Here is a 21,864-nt window from a genome sequence, read left to right on the forward strand (position 1 = left end):
GGGAATACTTGTCTTTAAAACCTGGGTGCATTTTTGGAGAAGGACACTCATTCAGATCTTTAATATTTCAACCATAGATTTGGCTCTTGAACTAAACATAGGACTGTAGACAATATCTCTCAAAAGTAAACCCACAGTAACAGCCTGATGACAAATCATCAAGTTTTGCAGTCACTTAGTTTTGTAATAAAGAAGGCTTTTGATATTGCTGTAGGCACCACTTCATGCAGCTATAGGCGAGGGCTCTATTATAAACAGGGCTTTCCAGGGCCTGTGACTCAGCAGCCCAAGCTCATTGCTGGCCGAAAGGTGCTCCAGGGGCTCTCTCTACTGTAAGGCTTCCTAGAGCGTAATTTTACTCTGCCCTCCCTTTCGAAAACCCATTTGTCAATGTAACAAAAACATATTAAAAAAAAAAACCTCAGTTTTTCAGGAGCTGGAAAACAGATTTATAAGGAGAGCTGGACTTAGCGAGCCAGCTGGACAGACTGACACTGCTCACGTTCTGTCTCCCTTCACGTGGGGTTTGCTCAGTAGAACAACCTTTCTTACATCAAATCAAGAGGTTATTGCTTTTGCAAACAAAGCCCTTACATACAGTAAGGGAAATGTAGCAGCCAGTTGAGCAGTGGCCTGATCTGCACGTCTTAATAAAAAATAAATAAAAAATAAACAAACAAACCCCCCACTAATATAGCTAAAAGCCATTTTCTTTCAGAAAGAAAGGTGTCTTGCAGTTTAAGTTACAGTTTCATTCATATAGTGAAGCTTTAGCAGAGCTGCTGGAACATGACAAAGCTTCTGCCATTGTATCCGTGACCTCCAGAGAGGAGTGGAGCAGAATCGGTCGTTCAGGAACCCTGCAGATGGCAGTTTGTGTTAGAATTTGTTTTCCCTCAGATGCATAAATTGCCTCCTACACATACGCCCCTGACATGGTTAAAAGATCCATGAACAACATGTACTATGGAGTGTACTATGTAATGTACTGTGAAAGAGGACACTTCTTACTTTGGAAGTTGGTTTTTATTTTTAAACATACTACACTAAGCTGCAAAAACATAATTTCAAGCTAGGCATTTCTCTGACCTCATTTTAGGGCTCAGCTTGCTGACTGAGATACTGTGGATTTACTACTTGTGATAGATGTTTGGCCCTTCATCCACGTGCCTGAAAACGTTACAAATGAAGCTGCCTTTTGGGCCTCCTGCGTATGTAAACAAATTAATTTTGCCTCACGGATGAACACTGTGCTCAGCCGAATTCAGCTGCTTTCCCTGCCCTCACAAGGGCTGCCACACGCTCTTCCTGTGACTTCTTGCTGGCTGTTTTCCCGGAGCAGCATCAACGTGCTGCCTATGGAACGTGCTCTCTTCTGTTACCATACCAGGGGGGTGTAAATCTAATTAAATGACAAGAAAAAAATCTACAATATGTTGCAAAAAACATTCAAGATCTGACTTCAGCTGAGAAAAGCAAGGAAATTTCAAGTGAAGATTGCCTCTATGTCCTGGACTCACCCCCTTGTACTGCTGAGCCTCACAACCTCAAAACGGTCCATACTTAAAAACAGAATGTGCAAAGCAGTGTTCAAAGGCGTTTTGCCACAGTGTGAAGCTTTTTAAAACCAGGCAGCATGTGCAAGAGTATTTGGACTCTCCTGTAGGCACAGAGTGTGCTAGAATTAAGTGCAGCACCAAACAACTTGTTTCTGTTTGAGTGCAGCTGGTTCTTGCAGGAGGCAGGTGCTTGGTTTAGGCCTCTGCAGCAATGAGTGCCCCTTGCCTTGTTTGTTTGTTCATTCTGTGAATAAGTATTTAGGAATCGTTAGGCTCCTAGCCAGTGTGTTAGCTGATGCCTCACTAGCCTTTGAATTAGTGGGATTATTGGGATTATTTGCGTGTCTCCCTTTCAAGGGAAGGATGATATCTTCATTTTGCAGACAGGGCAGCAGGAGGTGGATCTGCGGAGGGTCTCGGCATTGCAGTGCTCGGTGTTGCTGCAGTTTACATTAATAATCCTGCCGCTTGGCGCAGCCGCCAGCGCTCACTGCCCTGTCCTGCCTCCCTCTCCAGGCCCCGGGGCGGTGAGTGGAGGTTGGGACCATTCCCTGTGAAATGACAGCAACATTAGCTGACTGAAGCCACGGTGTGTGGGGCTGGGAGATGACTGAAGCAGATAAAACAAGAAGTGGTGAAGAGAAGTAAGCGAGAGACGTAATGAGGAAAATATTGGACATGGAAAAGAGACAAAGGGATTTTTTTTTTTTCAGAATCCGCAGAGGAATGGAGCTCACTGCTTCCAGAAGGGGTGGGAGCTAAAACTATCACTTCTTTCAAAAAAAAAAAAAAAAAAAAAAAAAAGGATTGAACACGTTTATGGGAAGCAATGCCATTGGCAGCTAATAAATGTAATGGGAAACATGTAGCCTTTGGTCGACCCTTGCTGGTGACGGACTGAGCCCTGGGAGCGTGCGGCGGCTGTACCGCGCTCGGGCTGCTCTCCGCTGTCGTCCCCCGGGCCGGTCCTGGCCACCGAGGTGAGGAGAGGCCCTGGCGGCGCCGCGGCCTGGTGCACACACGGGAGAGCAGCAAGGAGGCAGCGGGTGGCGAGGCTGGGAACGCGGCGTGTGCGGGGGGTTTGCTGGGCCCGAGCAGGCGCCGAGGGAAGGCCCTGCCGCTGCTCCTGGCGGGAAGGCCGAGGCCGAGTCCTCCTGGTGGATGAGGCAGCGGCCACGAGCCGGGATACAGGGAATTCCACCCCGAGGTTTGTTTGCTCGCTCGTTTGCTTTTAACCATCGAGGTGGTCAGATGCTGGAGCCAGCTGCCCCGCGAGGCTGGGGAGTCGGTTCCGGCAGAGCTGGGCAGCCTCGCTGGGCGCTGCGGGAGCAGCCCGCTCCGGCCGGCCCTGCTTCCAGCGGGTCCCAGCACCAAGGGCCTCCCGCAGCCCCTTCCGCCCTCCTGTCCCTACCCTGTGCGCGTGCAGGGCTCTACGGAGCGCGTCCGCTGACGGCAGCGGGAAAACTTTGCTCTGGGATGGCTAATGTACCTGAAAACTCAGTGCGAGAGTGCCGGGGGGACAAGGCGCCCGGGGCCTACCGCAAAGCCAAGGCCAGCCCTGGTGCCGTGGGGCTAATGACCTGGCAGTCCTCATTAAAATACTTCGTTAAAATGAGACTGTGTCGTGGAGGAAGAGCTGTTTGCCAGGGTCCAGCCATGGCAGGAGTCAGGGAGTCCACGTTGACATTTTTTTTTCCTTTTTATTGTGCATTATCTTCTTTAAATAGCGGGTCCGCAGGTGGCTCGTCAGCCATGCGGTGATGGGGAAGCCCACGCTCCCGCATCCCAGGCTTTCTCCCCGCCATCCGCTGCGGAGCCTGTCCCCAGCAGGGAGGCAGGGAGAGATGCTGCTCACCGTCACAGACAGCGCTTGCAGCATAAGCTGAGTCCTAGAGTTTTTAATCAGAGCAAATGCTCTTTGACTTAATTGCAGCCAGGCCTGAAGGAAAATTAAAGGGTTTGCATGTCTGCTAGCCTATATGTGGGTAGAAAGGCAGTGAGGTTAAGATAATAGGCTCGAAATGTATTCTCAGAAAACATTTAAAACCACAGGAGGGTGTGATTGTATGCAAATAAGTGTTTTTGCAATAGCAGATTAAACACCTTATGGAATTCGTATGGAAAATGGCATGCTTGTACATGATGCAAAGTATGATTAAGCACTAGTGCGTGGAGTTTTTGCCTTTGGTGAGAAATTAAGGCAGATTTAAATCAATCAATGGTTTTCTCAGTCTTTTCACAGTGTATGTTGAAAGTTATGAATGGTGAACTGCTAGTGAGCAAATGTTAAAAATAACATTACTTTTTCCTAAGGCTGCATCCTTACGGGAATATGTTTTTCTAAGGAAGGAAATCAGGAAAAATATTATGCCAGCAAAAAGTAGCCATAGGATGGTGTTGTATAGGATCTGAGACAGTGAAGAAAGAAAAATGCCATGTCAATGTAAATGTTTAATAGAACAGTTAACTGGAGTGTAACTTGCCATCAGCTACGTACAAATGTGTATGATAAAACCTCCCAAGCCTCTTGCTGATGCTTTCCATGAACGGATGCATTTGCCATTCCAGCTTCTGGGGCTACGTTTAAAAAGACTTTTTTTCATGCCCATAAAATGGCTCTGAGGCCACCGAACACCTGTGGGGACAGCAACGCGCAGCCAGCAGCAGTGCCTGGGCAGGGGCTGAACCCGCTGCCCTGCGTGGCCGTTTGCATCCCTGTGGGACGCTGCCCCGGCAGGATGGCTGGATTGTCCCAGGGAAATGGACTTCAATCTCACAGCCCCACCTGTGGTGTCCCTGGGCTGGATGCGCCGCTTTGTGCAAGAGAGAAAAGCTGCTCTGAAGAAGTCAAATTGTCAGGTTGGGGAAAAAGAGACTGCAGAGACCTTCCCTTTCCCTCCTGCGGATCCGCTCGGCTCTGCCTGCTCAGCAGTAAATCTGTGTTCCCTGGCTGCTTAATCCCGACTTTTTGGGGAAAGCGGCAGCCAGGGCAAGCTGTGCTGCACGCCTGCGGCCTCCGAGGGGAGAGCAAGGTTTGTGCCCCATGGCCTGACTCCTCCGTGCTGAGAATGCTGGAGGCTCCTGCAAGACAGTGAGACCCTTCTTACTCTGGGGCAGAAAACACGGAGTGAGGGTTGAACAAGGGGCACAACCGCTGCAGCTTCCATAAAGTCATTGCTGGGAGAGCCAATGTGAAGAATAACACTGGAAAATAACCCTGGCTGTGTTTTCTACATGGAAAGATTTCTACACGGAAAGAGTGGTGAAGCGCTGGAACAGGCTGCCCAGGGAATCCCCGTCCCTGGCAGCGTGCAAGAAACCTGCGGCTGAGGCGCTCAGGGACGTGGTTTAACGTGGCGGGGATGGGTTCGCAGTTGGGCTCTGGAGGATCTTGAGGGGCTTTTCCAACCATAACGATTTTGTGGTTCTCTGTTCCCTCAGAAGAGATGCAGGACACAGCAGGTGACGGGATGGCAGAGCACAGGTAGCGGTGGTGGAGCGTGAGGGTGCTTTGGAGTCACACTATTATTTCTTACCTTTGGCACTGCTAAAATTCACACACGAAACGTGACATAAGCAAAGTACCTAATTGCTTAAAGTGAGGGAAATCAAGTGGACTAGTTAGTTTAAGCAATAATTATTTTAAGCAGAAATAATTATATTTCCTTCTGTTATTCGTAACAGTGTAGCTTTTAAGCTCAATCAGGGACACGGTCAAAATTTCTACCCATGTTACTCTCTCACACAGAAATAAGCACAGGGGAGATGCTGAAGGCTGGAGACCAAGGAAGAATTTTTTCCAAAACATTTTCACTCGGGTTGCTTAGACAACTGTCTTAAGGAGCAGGATTTTGCCCATCCTGGCTGTCCTTCCATGGGGAAAGATGGCATAAGCAGAATAATTTTTGTTTTTATGGGCCCAAACCATCTTTGGAACAATCTTTGTTGCTTTTTTTTTTCCCCCCCTTCTCTGGCTGTCACCCCCCTGGCCCTCCCCGCGGTGGCTCTTCCTGGCGGAGCTCAGGGCGGGCTGCCTGTCCCGACCTCACTGAGACGCAGGTTTCGTCGCAAACCCCTCCGGAACAGCCCGTGCCGGCTCTGCGCTCCCGCGGGGCTGACACAGGCTCCCGTCCTGCTTCTCCTCAGGCTTCCTTCCTGCGGCTCCTTGTTTCTGCATCCACCTTCTGGGCCCCCACTCTGAATTACCCCCACCACTCAAAGCTTTTTTGATGCTAATGATTTCAGGAGAATTTGGGCTCAAGCTTCGTTTTTCTTCTTCCCTCTTCAAGGCCAATAAAACAATTTTTTAATCTAAGAGACTTCCAAAGCATTTTCCATGTGAATATACATTTTTTTAAAAAAAGAAGACTATTTTGCTAAAAGTGGCAAAATCCATGAGACAAGTCATGCCACTAATCCACTATAGTCAGAGTTGTGTTGCCACACATAAGGATAAGAACTACCCTGACCGCTTTTTCAGTTCAAAGTGCTTGGGGACTATAATTCAGCCTTAAAATCCAAGTAGGAATCTGCAATTTATTATTCTCCCATCCTACCTTGTCCATTCAGACTGAAGCTCTTCAGGGCTGGCCGCCTGCCTGCACATCTGCACACACAGCGTACAGTGTTCTCAGGACACTATATAAATAATAGTATATCAGCAGTGGGGAGAAGAGCTCGGCGAAACACTACAACTGAGTGAACCTCTCATATTATGGAGCAAAGCCAGCATGACTTCAAAAACTTTTTTTTTTTTAAGAGAAAGTCAGTCAAATGCCTAAATTAAAATCCCACTCAATTGCTTTGATCTTATCACCTGCAATATCTGTATGTTCATTTAATAAGGCTCTCATGTATTTTATCTTTATGCTTAATTTAAATATGAGAAGCAAACACATTTTATACAGTTGTTATTCTCCAATTACTACAAAAGCTTCTTGGAATCTTTGATCATGAGAACGTTATTTCAGATCCAGTTCTGCTTCACCATTACAAAATGTCTTCACTGAAGTTTATTTGGATGCAATTTCAGTCCAAGTAAAATACAAATGAGTCCTTAGAAAACAGGTTTGACTATAGACCAGTACAGAGATCAGAATGAAACAAAATAACTAAGTTTGTTGTTGTTGTTGATTGTTGGTTTAGGCAGAAATTCCAACCAAAATGTTAATGATAACAAACAAGTGCCTTTAATGCATTGCCTCAATGTTTTAGTATTAAAAGCAGCTTCCAAAATGTTGCTGTTATCAAAACCGCTGTAGGTCAGGGCTGGATACTTGGCTTTGTTTTACACCGGGGCACTGCCAGAGCTGAGGTCCAGCCTCAGCGCGTGGCGGGGTTGTTCCCCCAGCGCTCGGAGGCGGCGGCGGTGGCTGCTGCTGCCACGGCGGGGCCTGCAGAGCCGTCGCCTCCCTGCAGTAACACGCAGGTGTCTCGTGGTTCAGGCGAGCTGATTTATCGCCTGTGCCTTACCGACACGGGCCTGCTTGAAGCCTCCTGCCTTCACAAGGGCTGGAGGTCAGGCTTATTTAGCAAAGGGCCAAGCACTCCCAGCGCCAAACGCAAAGGCAAGAAGCTTGGGAGCACTTGGTACAATGCAGGATCAGATTAGACGATGAAAAAGCATCAAGCTTAATTAAATTCCACTTGTCCGACGTTGCAGGATTTTGCCAATTTTCTGTTTTATTCCCCCCAGGGTTTCCATCTTTGCAGTCCCCTCTGCCCCCCGGCTGCCGCGGGCAGGGCCCATCCTCGGCCAAGGCCGCAGCTCCCAGCGCGGCGGAGGGGCGCGCGGGCAGGGAGACGCGGAGCGGTGAAGGCCGCGCGGGGCTGCACTTCGCGCCCCATCCTGTACCTCGCTCTGCTTCCAAACGCTGCGCACCGCGGGGCTTCTAAGGTAAGTGCCTGTCGTATCTCCTGTGCCACGCCATGCAGTAGTGCCTGTCCCCTGTCAAGGGCAGCGATTCCCATTGGAATGAGGGATAAGTTTATTCTACAGCCAACAAAAGGTTGTGGAACTTCTGAAGCTAAAGAAAAATGGATTCCACCGGACCTAGGCGGGTTCATTTATTCAGGATCTAATCCTCTTTTAGGGATAAACACCTGGCAGAGATCATGGCTTTATTCAGCTCAAAGAAATCTGCTACCATGCTGTTCACAAGCCAGCAGACCACAGAGTACCCCAGAAATGAGAGAAGATGCACTGTTCCAGCCCCTTGGCCAGGAATGCCTTTTTTTTAAAAAAAAAAAATCTTCTTCATGTGGCAGTCTTCTAAGGCAGAATTCATAGGGCAAAGTCCAAAAAGAAAAGCTGTTCAACTTGTCTTGTCCAATGCCTTAACCACTGAATTAGACTGTGATTTCCCTTTACCTGTTCACTGTCCCGCTCCAAAATGCTTGCGGATCTGTCTGCCAATGGCTCAGCCTAAAGAGCAGCGGTGGAGAGAGCTCTCACGTTACTAACCTCATGGTTAGTAACTGCTAGAAAGGGGGAGATGCGGATTCAAACTGTGTCAGAAACAGTTACAGACTGTGCTTTAACTACTGGACTTCCACACAGAAATACCAAGCCCCACAATATCAAAAAGTTGACCACGCTCCCTTGAAAACTGACTTTTTCTCCCCATTACCTCTGCAACAGAGCTCTAGGGGGGACATATCACGACTATAATCAGGACAGACATTTCTGAGCACGTGGACCTAACTAAAGTTGCAGACCTGGAGAAATGTAGATTTTAAGCAGTGACCTATGAATGCCTGGAAAGCAACCAAAATGAGTTAACGGCCTGAGTCCTAGGAAGCCTTTAGGCATCTAAATTACTGTCTCTGTGAGAGTCTTAAGAGATGAAATCTCATCATGAAAATGCAGTACATGTTTCACTGGTGCATATGTATCAGATTGTTTTGTTTTCCTTGAAGTGGACTTGTTCTTAAGCATATTTTATATTCCAGGTGAATTAACTTGTACATTTTGTACAAAGAACTCGAGGTTTCTGGACAGCAAATATACACATGAATGATTCAGCCTCGGACTGTGCACCCGCTCCTCTACCTGTGCAAAGGCCAACCCTTCACCAGGAGCATTCAAAAACACAATACAGAGGCCAACCAGGAATTCAAAAGCTTTCAATAATGAAACACAACATTAAAACAGACAAGACTTTGTGCAATTCTTGCCTTAGTAACCATGTCCAGGAAAAGGAAGCCGCGTGCTGGCTCTGGTACTTACAGTAGAATCAGCATATGGACCAGCCCAATACCTCACTGCTGCTCATTCTCAGAATTTTAGGCTTGAAGCTGTCACTTCTGTTAGTTGCCTAAAGACATAAGCCTTCACTGTCTTTCCCCAGCTCCTAATACTTCCCCAGAGAAGTAATCGGTCTTTAGTCTGGTGCCTCAAAGCATACTTACAAGCTAAAGACTCAGTAGTCATTAAGCACTAACTAGTGATAGAAGCTTCACAACTCAAAATTATGTTAAAAAAAAAGAAAAAAAAAAAGGTGTGGGGGGTATTTATGAGGAAGATCATGTGATTTTGCACTGCAAGTAAAGTATGGAATTTAGTCGAGTACCCAAGCTGCATTTTTTTCATTCATACCAAAACACAATCTCACCCTGACAAAGTAAGCAGATATCTGAGAATGCATTTTAAAAGCCATCTCACTTGCCAAGTAAACAAATGCTGCAAACATTTTTCTCTCCTGCTCCCTGGCACACGCTGCTGTAGGACTTCAGTACCTTGGAATTGGGGCAGTAACTGGTTAAATCTCTCACAAAGCTGTCGAAGGCTTTTATAATGTGCAGATTATTTAGTTAGCACTACAGAAAAAGCTCTCCAAACAGCTGATGAAGATTCAAGGCAAGTGGCACAGTTCAGTGATCAGCGCTCAGAGCAAGGTAGAATGAGCAGCGATGTGTTCATGAGCTTCAGAATGGGGCTTTGCCCCAAAGAGCTGCCTACTGCACACTGAGCCAGGGGGAAGCAGCAAAATGATGGGTTAAAGGTGAAAACAAGTATTTTTAAGTTTCTAACACACTGAGGCTAAGGGGCTTTATTCTGAATTATAAAAATAAATTGTGCTGCTTTTGTAGACATTGGCCTCTACTAATTCAGTCACTACTACTTTCTCTTCTTACTCTTCTTACATTGCTTGAAGAACATAAAAATTTAATTTTTAAAAAAGGTACTGTCCAGTAGCAAACTGAAATTCATAGAACTACCAAAACCCCATTAATTGAAATGCTGTTGAGACTGGAGAACCTTTTGCACATATCTGCCACCTGGTGTTTGGAAAACAACCTGGTATCTGGAGGGGGAAGAGGAAAAAAAAAAAAAAAGAAAAATTAACATTGAATTACCATTGAAGAGGTGCAAGCTATACAAGAGCAAGAGCTAGGCACAAAGTAAAATAACAGTACTGAGCAGGAAATGGGTAAGCAGTGGGTGTCCAAAACAACTGTGATGGCCATTGGTACGTGCCAGCTAAAATGGTTAAAACCTCTGAGTGCCAGTAGTTACAAGCCTTGTATGTTTGATGCATTGAGAGAAAAAATATCTCTCGCTGGCACAATTGTCAGTATTCAGGATATAAAGAGGGATCAGCTTCAGCTTTGCTCACCAAGAGATAGTTTAAAAGGAGCATAAAACTCCAGCGTCGGCAGTTAGACAAGACTATTGTACAAGCTAGTGACACCCGCCTGCACCTTGCAGCAGTGAGGGACGTTTTTCCTCCTCTGTAGGAGGAATTTAAGTCCAGTTACATAACGACAATTATCACAATAATGACAATAATTATCACATAATGACAATTATCACAACGATAATTCAAGATGAAATGATAGTGTAAAGTCACTCTCGGCAGTATAAATAGCTACCGTTGAAGCCAGCACCCCTGGCAAGCACACGAGGTTTTCCTAGGGCAGCCAGAAAGGCAGCTCAGCTCCCCTTCCCTGCAGGCTGGCTGTGTCCCTGTGTCCCTGTGTCCCAGCCCAGCCACTCCCACGGGCTCCTGTAACGGCGGAGCGCATGGACACTGCTCCGAACGGTGGTGCCATTTTCCTATTTGTTAGCAAGCAAAACCCCTTTTCATTCTGATGAACATCCTCCAGATAATTTTTGTGACTTTCCATGATACCTATTTCCTACTAAAGCTCAGCTCAAGCTTTTCCTCAATATCCAAAGAAAGTATTTCCTAACGAAAGCACAGAACCTAAGGGATTTTGTGAAGCGCAGAATACTCTTTCTGTTTGCAATCATCAGTAACTGCTCAGCACAGTTAAGACTTTAGCTTCTTGTCTTAGCACTGACTGGGGAAACCAGCAAGCACTGTATGCCCTTCTCCTCCTTTAGGGAGAGCACAAATGGAAAAAAAAATACAAAAAGGCTGAAAGTGAAATTCACACACAAAAAAAAGCCACATTCGCCACCGAGCAAACCCAAAATTACATCACTGGTCTAGTATGTTGATGGCTACTACAGAAGCAGTGATCATGGCTCTGCTGTCAGGAGTTGAACACTAGGCTCATTATTAGATGTTCCTAAAAATGGAAGCAAGGACAACACTTGAGGCTCCTGCACAAGAACCCTACGTGTAATAGGTTACCTCCCAGGCCATTCTTTGCAGTCTGTTCTAGACTGGCAACAGGACTCCAGAGATTTGAATCTGTTTTTGTCAGCTAAAGCTCTAAGAGAAAATGCCTTATATTCCATTTCTTTGGACCAATATGAAATTACTTTAAGTGACAAATAAAAACATAATAATGTTGCATGCCACCAGAACAGTGCTTTCCGATCCCATTTTTGTTTCAGCATGCACAGCAGGGTCTTAAAAGAATGCCTCAGAAAATGGAGCAAGTCTGCTAGGAGCAGAAACTTGGAAGGAAAACAAACAAACAAAAACCCCAAATAACCAAAAAATCCCTCCAACTTTGTAGACCTTTAACCATTCCAAAGCAGCCACCTTCCCTTTTGTCAGCTCAATGACCAGTTTCTGATCCAACTCTTTTATGATCTCCTAAGGACACCACTTACACAAAAAGCCCCACTTTCCCCAATCCATATATACACGTAATACCACAAACTGAGTACGTGCTGATGACATGTCAAGTTTTAACAGTTGCTTTTCCGCACTGAAGAAACACTCTCCATACAGAGGTCAGAGCGTTTAAACCATTTCAGTTCCCAGCCTTCCACAAACCAAGACAGCCTTAAGCACAAAGAAACCAGGATTTGGTTCTCAAAGCAGCAGCAGCTTCTGGGGGTGGGGAGCAGGGGTTACTGCGACACGGCATCATGAAGGAGCACAAGAAAGGGCCAAGGCATCTCGAGGCAAAACTGAAGGCAGCGTCAGCACTGTCGGGTCTTCTACCTCTGCTGAAGAGGCTGAGACTTTTCCGGCAGAAGATCACATCCCGATTTTTCCTGGTTACTTAAGAATGAACACAGTACAACACAATATGGTAAATAAAAAGCATCTGCCTTATCTTGAGGATGCTCTGCATGATAATTCTTGAAGGCCAAAACTGGACAGAGGCATTAAAAATCTCATTTTATTTTCAGCTTTAGCGATGCATTTCTAAATAATCAGTAGAAAAAAAAGAAGTAAAAAAGTAAACATTAGCTGCATTCTGTAAAACCACATTAAACTAATACAAGACTTAATACAAAGTTGCCATATACCACTCAAATGCAAGAAAAGTAACTACTCTGGTCTCCAAGACTTCTTTCCCTTGAATTAAAGCAGTAAGTATCCACAGATTTTAACTATAAAAAGGAGATACAAAGTTTGTTTCATTTTTCTTCATTTCTCTTCCATTTATAAAATTGATTGCCACATATTCCAATCATTTGAAATTCATGGATACACAGTCTCAGTTATGGAATTTGAGAGCACACATGCAGTTCCATGATTGAAGTCTTGCATTTTTAGTATGGCCTCTTTACCAAGTCAACACTTGTCACATATCTTTAGATTGATCATCTTCTTCAAGTTTTCTAATTTCATTCTTTAAACAGTTGATAGTTTCACGACTTGCTTTCAATCTTTCTTTAAGCTCAGCAATTTCAAAACTAGTTTTCTTTTTGGCAGCTTCCAACTTCTCCCTGGTTTTTACTTCAAGATCTGCAACTGTGGTGGTAATAAAGAAAAAAAAATAAATATTGGAATGAAACCCTGCAATTATTAAAAATAAATATTAAAAATCACAACAGTAATTTGAATGTGTATGTGCTGAAAATAAAGTCTATTAATATTAGTCCTAGACATTCAAAGATTCTCAGATACCAATCCAAGAAAATAATGGTAAAGAACAAGTAAGGAAGTAACCAAACAAGTTCCTTGAATTTACTCCATCAACTTTACTGATGAAACTGTATAACTCACTACGTAACCTTCCACAGTAAAAACATATTTAAAGATCAAGTAAAAAGAAATTTGACATGGTTATAGCAAAAGAAATGGACTATTATAGAGTACTGAGCTCCCATATTTCATTTCTTTTTCTATGCGCTGTGATGCACTTCCTATTCTGGCTGGAATTTCATTCCATAGATCCAAGATAGATCCATTTTCCACTCATAACCATAATGACATGCAATATAACAACAACAAAAGCCTTGAAAACTAGCAGACCTGAGGGAGAAAATTTACACAGTTCACACATGCCCACATCCCAACACACAAGGCAAATTACAACCCTGAATTTATGGGGCCTCATCTTCACCCAGGTAGTCAGCATCTCAGAATGCCTGGAGTTTGTTGCCAGGAGAACATGCAGACAAACCAAAAGACAAATGACTAAAACAAGGGCATTAGAGCTTTACTATATTATTTTGAACTTACACTCTGTTTCATGCTTATAAGCACCTAGTGTTAGTTGACGAGATGTCGTTAACAGCTGCTGCATCATTGCAGTAGGATCTTGAAATATCTAATGAAGAAGAAAAAGATACATGGAATCACTAATACTCTTCAAAAGAAAGTGAGAATTACAATAAAAATTTTCATACCATTTCATCGTAGAATTCCGAAACTACAGTTTTCTTCCCCAGGATGGCATTAGTATCAGACTGAAAAAGCTTCAGCAAATGATACAAGGTTACCTGTACAAATACAAAATTTTATTAGTTTGACAACTGTAGAGAAATATAAAGTATGTTCTAAATGGAAATAAGTACTACTTGTCCTTCCTTTACAGTTGTATAGGATTTAAAAATCTCTTAGTAATGAAAAATAACACTGTTCTACAATTTCAGTAGAATTACTTAAATTCAATATTTTTTGCTAAACACGTTAGCTGTCCAAAGTCTGCCCAAATCCTGAAAATCCATCTGGGTGAGTGAAATCTAAAACAAAAGCCACTACTTTAGATTTGATGCATAGAAACTTTTTAAAATAGTTTATAGACTTTGCCAGTAAATCGGTTTTTAAAAAATGCATTGTAGGACCGTATCAAGCAAACGCACACACACACTGTCACAGTCTCTAGTGACACTTCTCTCCACAGAGAGAAGCCGCTCTCCATTCCTGCACTGCAAGCAACAGGGGATGGAGAAGATCAGGAGTCCCACTGTTCAGTTCCAGACAAGCGCAGAGGGCTGTTACAGGCAGCCAATAATGGGTCCCTTCCATGAGGAAACCTATGAAGCATCTGGAAGAGATCCAGTCCTTACTTCTCCTTGGAATCACCAAGGTAGAAATTCAGTCCTTACTTCCCCTTGATCCTTCCTGCCAGGGAAAGAGAGGAGAGACAACCAGCTTTCTATTCTGGTTATTCCTGACTACACTCCCCTCAAAAAATTCTCCTCACACTCTTTGTGGCCTATTAAACTCCTTCAGATAACAGTGACTTGGAAGTAAGTGAGCATCCACTGTAAAGCCAAGTTCAAACAAAAAGGCTTCTAATTCTCAAAGTGTCCAGGCTCTAAAACAACCTTCTAATAAGCAAAGACAACATCTAGCCAACTACAGGCCAGCTTGATCAAATTGAGAGTAGCATTAGGAATTGCAAGTCAGGACACAAGTGAGCACGATGATACAGAACGAGTATGATAGTGTGATGATCTTGAAGTGAACATGCTAACACAGCCCCTTCCAGTCTAGCATCAGTACTTCTGTACAAAGTCACAACAAAATTATTTCTAATACTCTGTGTAAGTGTCTTAGCCTAGTTTTCTTAAGAAAGAGAAAAAGCAAAACTATGCTGCTTTTCTGACTAATTTAATCCACATCCAGGAGACATAGAAATCTTTAAGGTCCTCAAAATATTCTAATATTCTGCAACTAGGAAGCCACATGGCAGAGAAACCCTCAATAAGTCCTCAGCCCAGACAAGGTGCAACATGTTTCCTAATAAATGAACACATTAGAGAGACTAAGTATGGGAAAAGCTCCTAAGAATATCCCACCCATCAGGAAAGCACAGAGACACCAACTATTAAATTAAACTATTTAACTATTAAACCACTTCCTACAATGACTGGGCTTAATTCCATGGCCGATGGGACTTATTTTGGCTAATAATAACATGCGCCACAGTTTTAAGCATGCTCTCATAATTAGCTAAGCATTATCAGAAATCTGAAAGAAGCACTTACAGGTCTTTCATTTGGATCAATGAAAAATATCTTAATGATTATTTCAAATTCACCCCAGCCTGTTTCAGTGATTTCATATGGTGGTTTGGTAACAACTGCAACAGGAAAACAGAAGTATTAGTACAGGTAACTCAGTCTCAGTCAAACTAATCCAAATCCTAGCTCTAGAAGTAACTGTCAAAATGTAAAATCTACCTCTTAAGGGATTGCCATAGCTTTCGTGTAACTTGAATTGAATTTTCTTCACATAGGCAGACATATCCTGAAATAGAAAATCAGTTATTTGTGATTATTTACGCAGCTACTAAACTGTTGCTTACTTGTCAATCCTACATGCCTGTCACTTCTACTGGCATGGCTACTGCTAGAAACAAAGAGAAAAGCAAGCATGTAAATCCAAGAGTTCATGATGTCACGCATGCCCTTCAATATCCTGTCCCTATGAATGTTCTACAATTTTCCTCTCCACACAAGAAATCATTCCAAAAACTTAAAATGAAATTATTTTTAAGCTCGCAATCAATGTATTTTTTCACCAGCTGCCCAGATGTCCTTCTGTCCTTTCACCAAGCTCTGGCTCCCTCTTTGAAGCCCAATTCATTTTTACATTACAGCGCTTCACTCCCCACAGCACTAGAGACCAAAGAGGCACATTATCCTATAAGCGTTTCACTGTAAATCTATCACTGTAAATCATTTCCCCATCACTGTAAATCCAAGGCAACAAAGAGTATCTCTTCCTATAACTGTAATGCAGCCAACCACCAAGCGTCCTTTAAAGACACACACACAAAAAAGAGCAAATTTACAACTTTTGCTTAACTTCTGTAAGTCTAGCAAAGCTACCTGACAACAAACACAAGCTTAAACACTTGCAGGATAGAGCAGATAAATCACAACAAGCAATATATATATATATTAATTACCTACACAGCAACACAGACACAAGAGCCATCCCGAGGACCACCACAGGGATGCTGCTCAGAGGGACCTGTTTTGCACCCCTACCTCATTCCTGTAGGGCTTCACGTAGACCGTCCACTGGTGAGTGTGGCCATCCTCTTCCCTCTTCTTGCCAAAATACCGCGCGACGTTGCCATACACTATTGGCTTCACAATAGTAACGCCCTTCGGAGGGAAAAATAAAGAAAGAAAGAAACAGAAATAAATAGAAAGCTCGTTGTCAAGCACTCCAGCAAAATAAATAAATAAATAAATAAAAGCAAATGAAAGGTAATAATGAAAACTTCATGCACTTCGAAAAGCGGGTGTCTAATGGCTGTTTCCAGCCTCAGGTACGGCGCTCTCAGGCCGAGTCTGCCTTGTTATCTCAGCGGAGAGGCCGGAGCGCTCCCGCCCGCGGCCGTTACCGGGCAGCGCGCGCCGCCGCGCGGCCGTTACGACCGTTACGGGCCCTCGCTCTTCCCCCCGCCCCCCACCGCCCCCTTCCCGGCGGCGGGGCCCGGCACCTTCACTCTGCCCCCGGAGTCAGGCCCGAACTCAGCCATTCTCTTGAACATATTGCACCGGAGGAGGAGGCGCCGCCCGGGCCGCGCCGCCCGCGCTCCGCCGCCCGCCCGCCCCGCAGGCCCAGGCGCGGCCCGGCCGCAGCAGCAGCGCCCGCGCGCTGACGTCACCGCCGACGTCACCGGAGCGGGAGGGCCGCGGCCCAATGGGAGGCGCCGGGGGCGGGGTCGCGCGCTGCGGCCGTTGGCCGGTAACGGTTTTTCTCGTGGGTTTGTTGGTTTGTTTTCCCCGCACTTGGAAGCCGGGAGCGCCATCCTCGCGGCTACGGACACGTGTCCGTAGGAATACAGCTACGGGTGGTGCGTATGAAACGGTACCAAACCGAGTATATCAACCAAAGGAAAGCCGTTTGCAGGTATTTTTAATGACGGATACATTTAAGCTGTCAAGCAAGTAAAATGCTGGCATGCAGTTTGAAAAACTAACAAGTTTTCAACTAAAAGATATCTGTGATCTTGCCTACCCATAGCAAAAGTAACAAGCCAGGCAGTGGAAATACCAGCCATTCCATCAGCGAGGTATAAGACACTGACTCTTTGCATATTGGCTGTGTTGCAGTAATTACTTTCTATTTTATTTTGATTGCAAGCAAGTGTGTAAAGAAGCACGCTGGAGAGGCAGCCAGCTTTGTGTGAAAGGTGTGCATTCGGATGGTGCTGCAAAACATCAGTGCTCACAGTTTGCAGCCTTTGACCCACTGGGAGACATCCTTTCCTTTGCAGTGTTTGCGCCATGCGACCCTGCAGTGAGGAAGATGATGACAATTAGTTGAGGTTGACTCAGGAATCAGTATGGAAGGGCTTTACTTAACTCTGAGCTAACTCCTGCAGAAGGTTTATATGGCAAGTCATTTGCCAAAACTTCCCAAAAGTCTCTTACAAGCTGGATAAAAAACACATGGTATCCACTGACTGCCAGCTGCCCCTATCAGGGACTTGCTTCTTTGTATTGTGGTTCACTAAGAGGCAAAATAAAAACACGCCTGCAGTTCTTACTCACAGGGTCTGTTTTACTAATTAGGAAAAACAGAGGGCTCACTTTCCCTCTGAACTATTGAGAGTATACAAGAATATTGGTATATGAGTAATGTAAAGAAATCCGAGGAGATAAAAGCATTTTCCATACTGGAATGTAGACTCCAGAAAGCCCAGATGTTCAACAACTGGAACGATCCAATTAGGAAAGTCCATCTTTCTGAGCTAATGGTAAATGAGTATTATAGCCCACCAGCGGTAGGTGAGGCTTAGTCTTCCTTCCGTGCTAGGAACGACCATTAAAGTTGGCCCTTTAGTGCTTGCCAGCAAGTGGCACGGAAATTAAAAAGACAGTGCCACCTTCAGAGGCAGCAAGAGCTGAGAGAGAGAAGACCTAGGGTGGACCTAAGGCTAGGCTGCTTTTTTTTATTATTATTATTTTGTGAAAGCAGCAAATTTAAATAACTTGGCTTTGTTAAAGAGGAATGAGATGCTTATTGTCTGCTTTGCAGTCAAAAATCAAAATCACAGAATCCCAGAATGGTTGAGGCTAGAAGGGGCTTCTAGAGATTGTCTAGTCCAAACCCCCTGCTCCAGCAGGGACACATCCAGGCAGGTTTGGAAGATCTCCACAGAAGGAGAAAACTAGTGAGATGCATGTTTTCTCTACAGAGAAAACTAGTCACATGCATGCCATATTTATGTCATATTTTTTTAAACAGTGAATAATTTCTCTTCCAGTCCTCTATTAAAAGGAGTAGGAAGCTGACGCGGTATGAAGAGTTTGCTGCACATTGTAGTTTTAAGAACACCGCGGGTACTGCAGGATGCTCATTGATCCTCAGTTTAGCTACCCAGCTCACATGTTTTAGATTATAATATATATATATACGGCAACTGCTACAATTTGCCTGTTCTTTCTAAAGTTGGTCATATTAAAACAAGTGATATTCTGCCTCTTCATTGTCTGTGCTCTAAAAAGGCAAGTGTTTTTTTTTTTAGCCCAGTGAAACATACCATGCGTTCATGCCATTTTTATCACTGACAACCTTCTTTGCACAGTTCACGGATGCTGTTATGTCCGAACTCAGAAGTGCTGAAAAAGAGAAACAGGAAAAAAATCTCAACTTTTTTTTTCTTTTCATATTTTCACTTCAATAGCCTTCAAATACATCTTTAGATGTAACCCTTGCCTACTCAGCCCTCAGGAAGCAGAAATTCCCTACCCGTCTCAGCGCATGAACTTTGGGCAGGTATGAGCTACTGTAGTACTTCTTTTTAATACAAAGGGGGATGGCAAGACTAGCACTTGGGCCAAGGTTTTTCAGTGGGTCAAGTTCTCATTCTCTTTAATGTAAAATTATTTTTTTCTTGAGTCATAACTACTAATTAATAACTGGTTTCTATGGAAATCTTTTTGCTAAAGAAACACAAAGTTGGACAAAAAGGGCCATGTACTTCCAGCTGCAAAGAAACCTTTCCCTAGCACCGTGGGTATCTCCCTTTTGAGGAGAAATAGATGGGCTTGAATTTTGTCTGTTTTGTTTAAGCTAGGGCTCTAGCCAACTGCCACTTACCTGTTTGCATTTGGAATGTGAAAGGGCAGCCCACTGCAGTACTGCCTTTAGAAACACCAGATGGGCTCACCTTGGCAGGAGATATTGCAGCCATTCTTGGTCCTTGGGGTCCGGCCATCATTGCACCACCAGTAGCTGTTGATCTGCAAAATCCCATAGTCGGAACTTCCATCGCTGTTCCGGTTTATGGCCCCAGTGTTGAAGTTGCTCTCAAATTTCGCTGCACAAACCCCTGCCAAAGGTCCATTTAAAAATATGAACAAACAGAAGGATTATTATTTTTTTTTTAAACTGGCTATGCAGCCCATCTTTTCTCTTGGTTAAAAGATGATTGCATAAAAATGCATGCAATAGATGGGAATTATTTTATTCTAATCCAACTAAATATATAAAAATAAATAAATGAATAAATAAAACATATGTAGCATATCTTGACTTCAAGATGTCCTAAGACACCCCAACGTAGGATCTCTAATCTTGAAATAAATTCAAAATAGATTTCTGCAAATTGCTCTTCTTATAGAAGCGCAAATCAAGCCCAACAAGTATTAACCCAGAAACAGCATAGCATGGCTCTGCCTGCTTTTAATCAGGGCTATCCTTTAGGCGGGCAGGACTGCAGCTCAGGTGAGATTTCACGAGACCCCCCTGGGAAGCCAGGTGGTGTCGGGACATTTTCAACGCTGTCCGTGCCCCTGGTTTGCACCATTCTTGGCGCGAACCTTCTGCCCAGTTTCTTTCTCGGGCAGCTCGCGGGGCACTCGGAGCTTCCCGGTAGCTCCGGCAGGTCCCGCCGCTCTCGGAGGCAGCCCCATTCGTGTCACTGCATCTGTGCTAGAGCAGCAAAGAGGAAGAAGGATGGGGAGGCTAAGTCTCTGAAGCATGGGCAGTGTGCAGTCAAAATGGGAATCACGCTCCAGATTTTGGAGCAGAAACTTGTGAACTTCCCTTAAAAAGCGATGGGTTTAACGGGAGTCTATTACCACTTCCCATCAGAGAAAAGAAGTCTTCGGCCTCCCACTCACCTCCTGACTTGTCTCTAGGAGCCTCTTTCTTCCCAGCTGGCCCTTCTGGAATGGCCAGACCAGCATCTCTTCTATTCCATTGCTATTTCTAACAACCCAGGCAAGTCGGGAAGGCTCCCACTGATGCCCCTCACTGCCCGCCTCCCACCTCATCCTGGCTCCCAGCCCTGCTTGCTCCACAGATTTACCTTCCCGCTCCGCCCTGGCCTCCCAGGATGCAGGACACAGGAGATGCACACGGACAGAGAGGCACCAGGGCAAGGAGCAGCAGTGCTGAGATAGACTAACTCAGTGGGCTCTTAACTTCCAAACCACAGTGTTCACACCAGTCTGCTCACTTCAACAATGTTTCCTAAATGCTAATTCCTGCCCCATGCACCCCTGGAAACTACAAGACATCCAACTTACAGTTTCCCAGGCTGTATCCACGGAAGTTGTGCAGTCCAAGTTTCTTCATAGCTGCTGCCAGCTCACACCTCTCATAGATTTTCCCCGGAGCAACCAGGGGTAGGAGGCAAAACCCAAGGATTAGGAAAAGCTTCATGTTATCTGTGTCCTGCATGCACAGCTCTGCAGGCTGCCCTCTGTTGCACCCCTTTTATAACCCTTCCCCGCCCCGTTGGGTTCCTCTTCCTCTGCCCTGCACTACTCCACAGCTGTAGCTACTTGGGCAGTACTTGGGAGGTACTTGGGAATTTCCCAGGACTCACTTCCCGAAGCAAAGCAGGGTTCACGGGGCTGCGGATGCAGTGGGTCCGTGGAGCTGTTTGCTGATGAGCTGGGCTGCGGGGGACTTCGGGCAGGCGTTGGGTGCAGCCCCCTTAGCAGCCCTGATGAACCAGTCCCAGTTTGAGAGCTCCCTGAGTGATGAAGCACAAAACACCCTCCACACCAACCACCAACCACCACGCTCTGGCTTTGGTGGCAGAACTGACACGTGCAGGGGGGCTTCACAGCCGGCCTGGAAAACCCCAGGGCTCAGCTGCAGCACTTTATTCAGGGGGCACAGGGAAACTGAACTACCAGAAATGGGCAAATGACATTCAGAGCCGGTTGATTTTTAGTAGACTTTGAAATTCAGGTTTTCAGATCTTATCTGACTTTTCTTGAGTGACCTCTTCCCAGTAAGTAACTAGGCAAAGGGACATCCTTGTAGTCTCAAAAAAGGGTCTCTCTTCACAATAAATGCAGCTAAAACCTTTAGTCTTCAGATCTAGATTTGCCCTTTTTTTTTTTTTAATCCTCTTGTTTGACTTTGTAACCAGAATTACTCCATTACCAGTGATGGGTGAGTAAGGCTCACCAAAGCAGCTCCTCTGGCTGGACGTGAGCATCCTCCCCTGCCCTTACCTGGCACACAGGGCTGAGGCAACTCTTCAGGAGCCTGAGGCCCCTGTGTATCAGGGCGTAGTAACGCTACAGCAATTTTATTTCATTTTTATCTTTATTTCATTTCCTGGAACAGGCAATGGTAATTGTGCTAATTGCTTTGCTAATTGATAAGCCTCTCCCTTATGACAACTGTGTCAGTTAATAGTGGATGTCCTTACCAGAAAGATCTTGTGTTGGTGAATAGATCAACACACTAAAGCCTAGTGGTTTTTGCCT

The 21,864-nt window shown here is 44.9% G+C and overlaps 2 protein-coding genes across 2 annotated transcripts; both read right to left on the bottom strand.

The window, feature by feature from the left end:
- Window positions 1-12,492: 12,492 nt before the first annotated feature.
- On the bottom strand, window positions 12,493-16,762 carry YEATS4 (YEATS domain containing 4). The gene is made up of 7 exons (XM_010211045.2): window positions 16,623-16,762; window positions 16,162-16,281; window positions 15,349-15,415; window positions 15,154-15,248; window positions 13,567-13,659; window positions 13,400-13,487; window positions 12,493-12,685 (listed from the first exon to the last, which is right to left on the bottom strand). Exons 1-7 carry the CDS (start codon window positions 16,671-16,673, stop codon window positions 12,516-12,518), a joined length of 684 nt encoding a protein of 227 aa, XP_010209347.2. The 5' UTR covers window positions 16,674-16,762; the 3' UTR covers window positions 12,493-12,515.
- Window positions 16,763-17,325: 563 nt separating this feature from the next.
- Window positions 17,326-20,810, bottom strand: LYZ (lysozyme). Its single transcript, XM_010211043.2, has 4 exons — window positions 20,665-20,810; window positions 19,302-19,463; window positions 18,672-18,750; window positions 17,326-17,420 (listed from the first exon to the last, which is right to left on the bottom strand). The coding sequence occupies exons 1-4, from the start codon at window positions 20,798-20,800 to the stop codon at window positions 17,354-17,356; spliced, it is 444 nt and encodes a 147-aa protein (XP_010209345.2). The 5' UTR covers window positions 20,801-20,810; the 3' UTR covers window positions 17,326-17,353.
- Between the last annotated feature and the right edge of the window lie 1,054 nt (window positions 20,811-21,864).

The sequence above is a fragment of the Tinamus guttatus genome, unplaced genomic scaffold (genome assembly GCF_059628265.1).
Source record: "Tinamus guttatus ecotype Peru unplaced genomic scaffold, ASM5962826v1 Tinamus_guttatus_pri_ptg000171l, whole genome shotgun sequence".
NCBI classification, from domain to species: domain Eukaryota; kingdom Metazoa; phylum Chordata; class Aves; order Tinamiformes; family Tinamidae; genus Tinamus; species Tinamus guttatus.

Bases quoted from the DNA above. Each gene is read 5' to 3' on its own strand.
- YEATS4 (XM_010211045.2), bottom strand. From the start codon at position 16,673: ATGTTCAAGAGAATGGCTGAGTTCGGGCCTGACTCCGGGGGCAGAGTG. The intron at 15,249-15,348 runs GTAGATTTTACA...TTCCTGTTGCAG, and splicing joins CTATGGCAATCCCTTAAGAG to TTGTTACCAAACCACCATAT. The intron at 13,660-15,153 runs GTAAGTGCTTCT...GTATTTGTACAG, and splicing joins TTGATCCAAATGAAAGACCT to GTAACCTTGTATCATTTGCT.
- LYZ (XM_010211043.2), bottom strand. From the start codon at position 20,800: ATGAAGCTTTTCCTAATCCTTGGGTTTTGCCTCCTACCCCTGGTTGCT. The intron at 19,464-20,664 runs GTAAGTTGGATG...GACCTTTGGCAG, and splicing joins TGGATACAGCCTGGGAAACT to GGGTTTGTGCAGCGAAATTT. The intron at 17,421-18,671 runs GTATGTTTCACT...TCCTCACTGCAG, and splicing joins AAAAATGGCATGAACGCATG to GGTCGCATGGCGCAAACACT.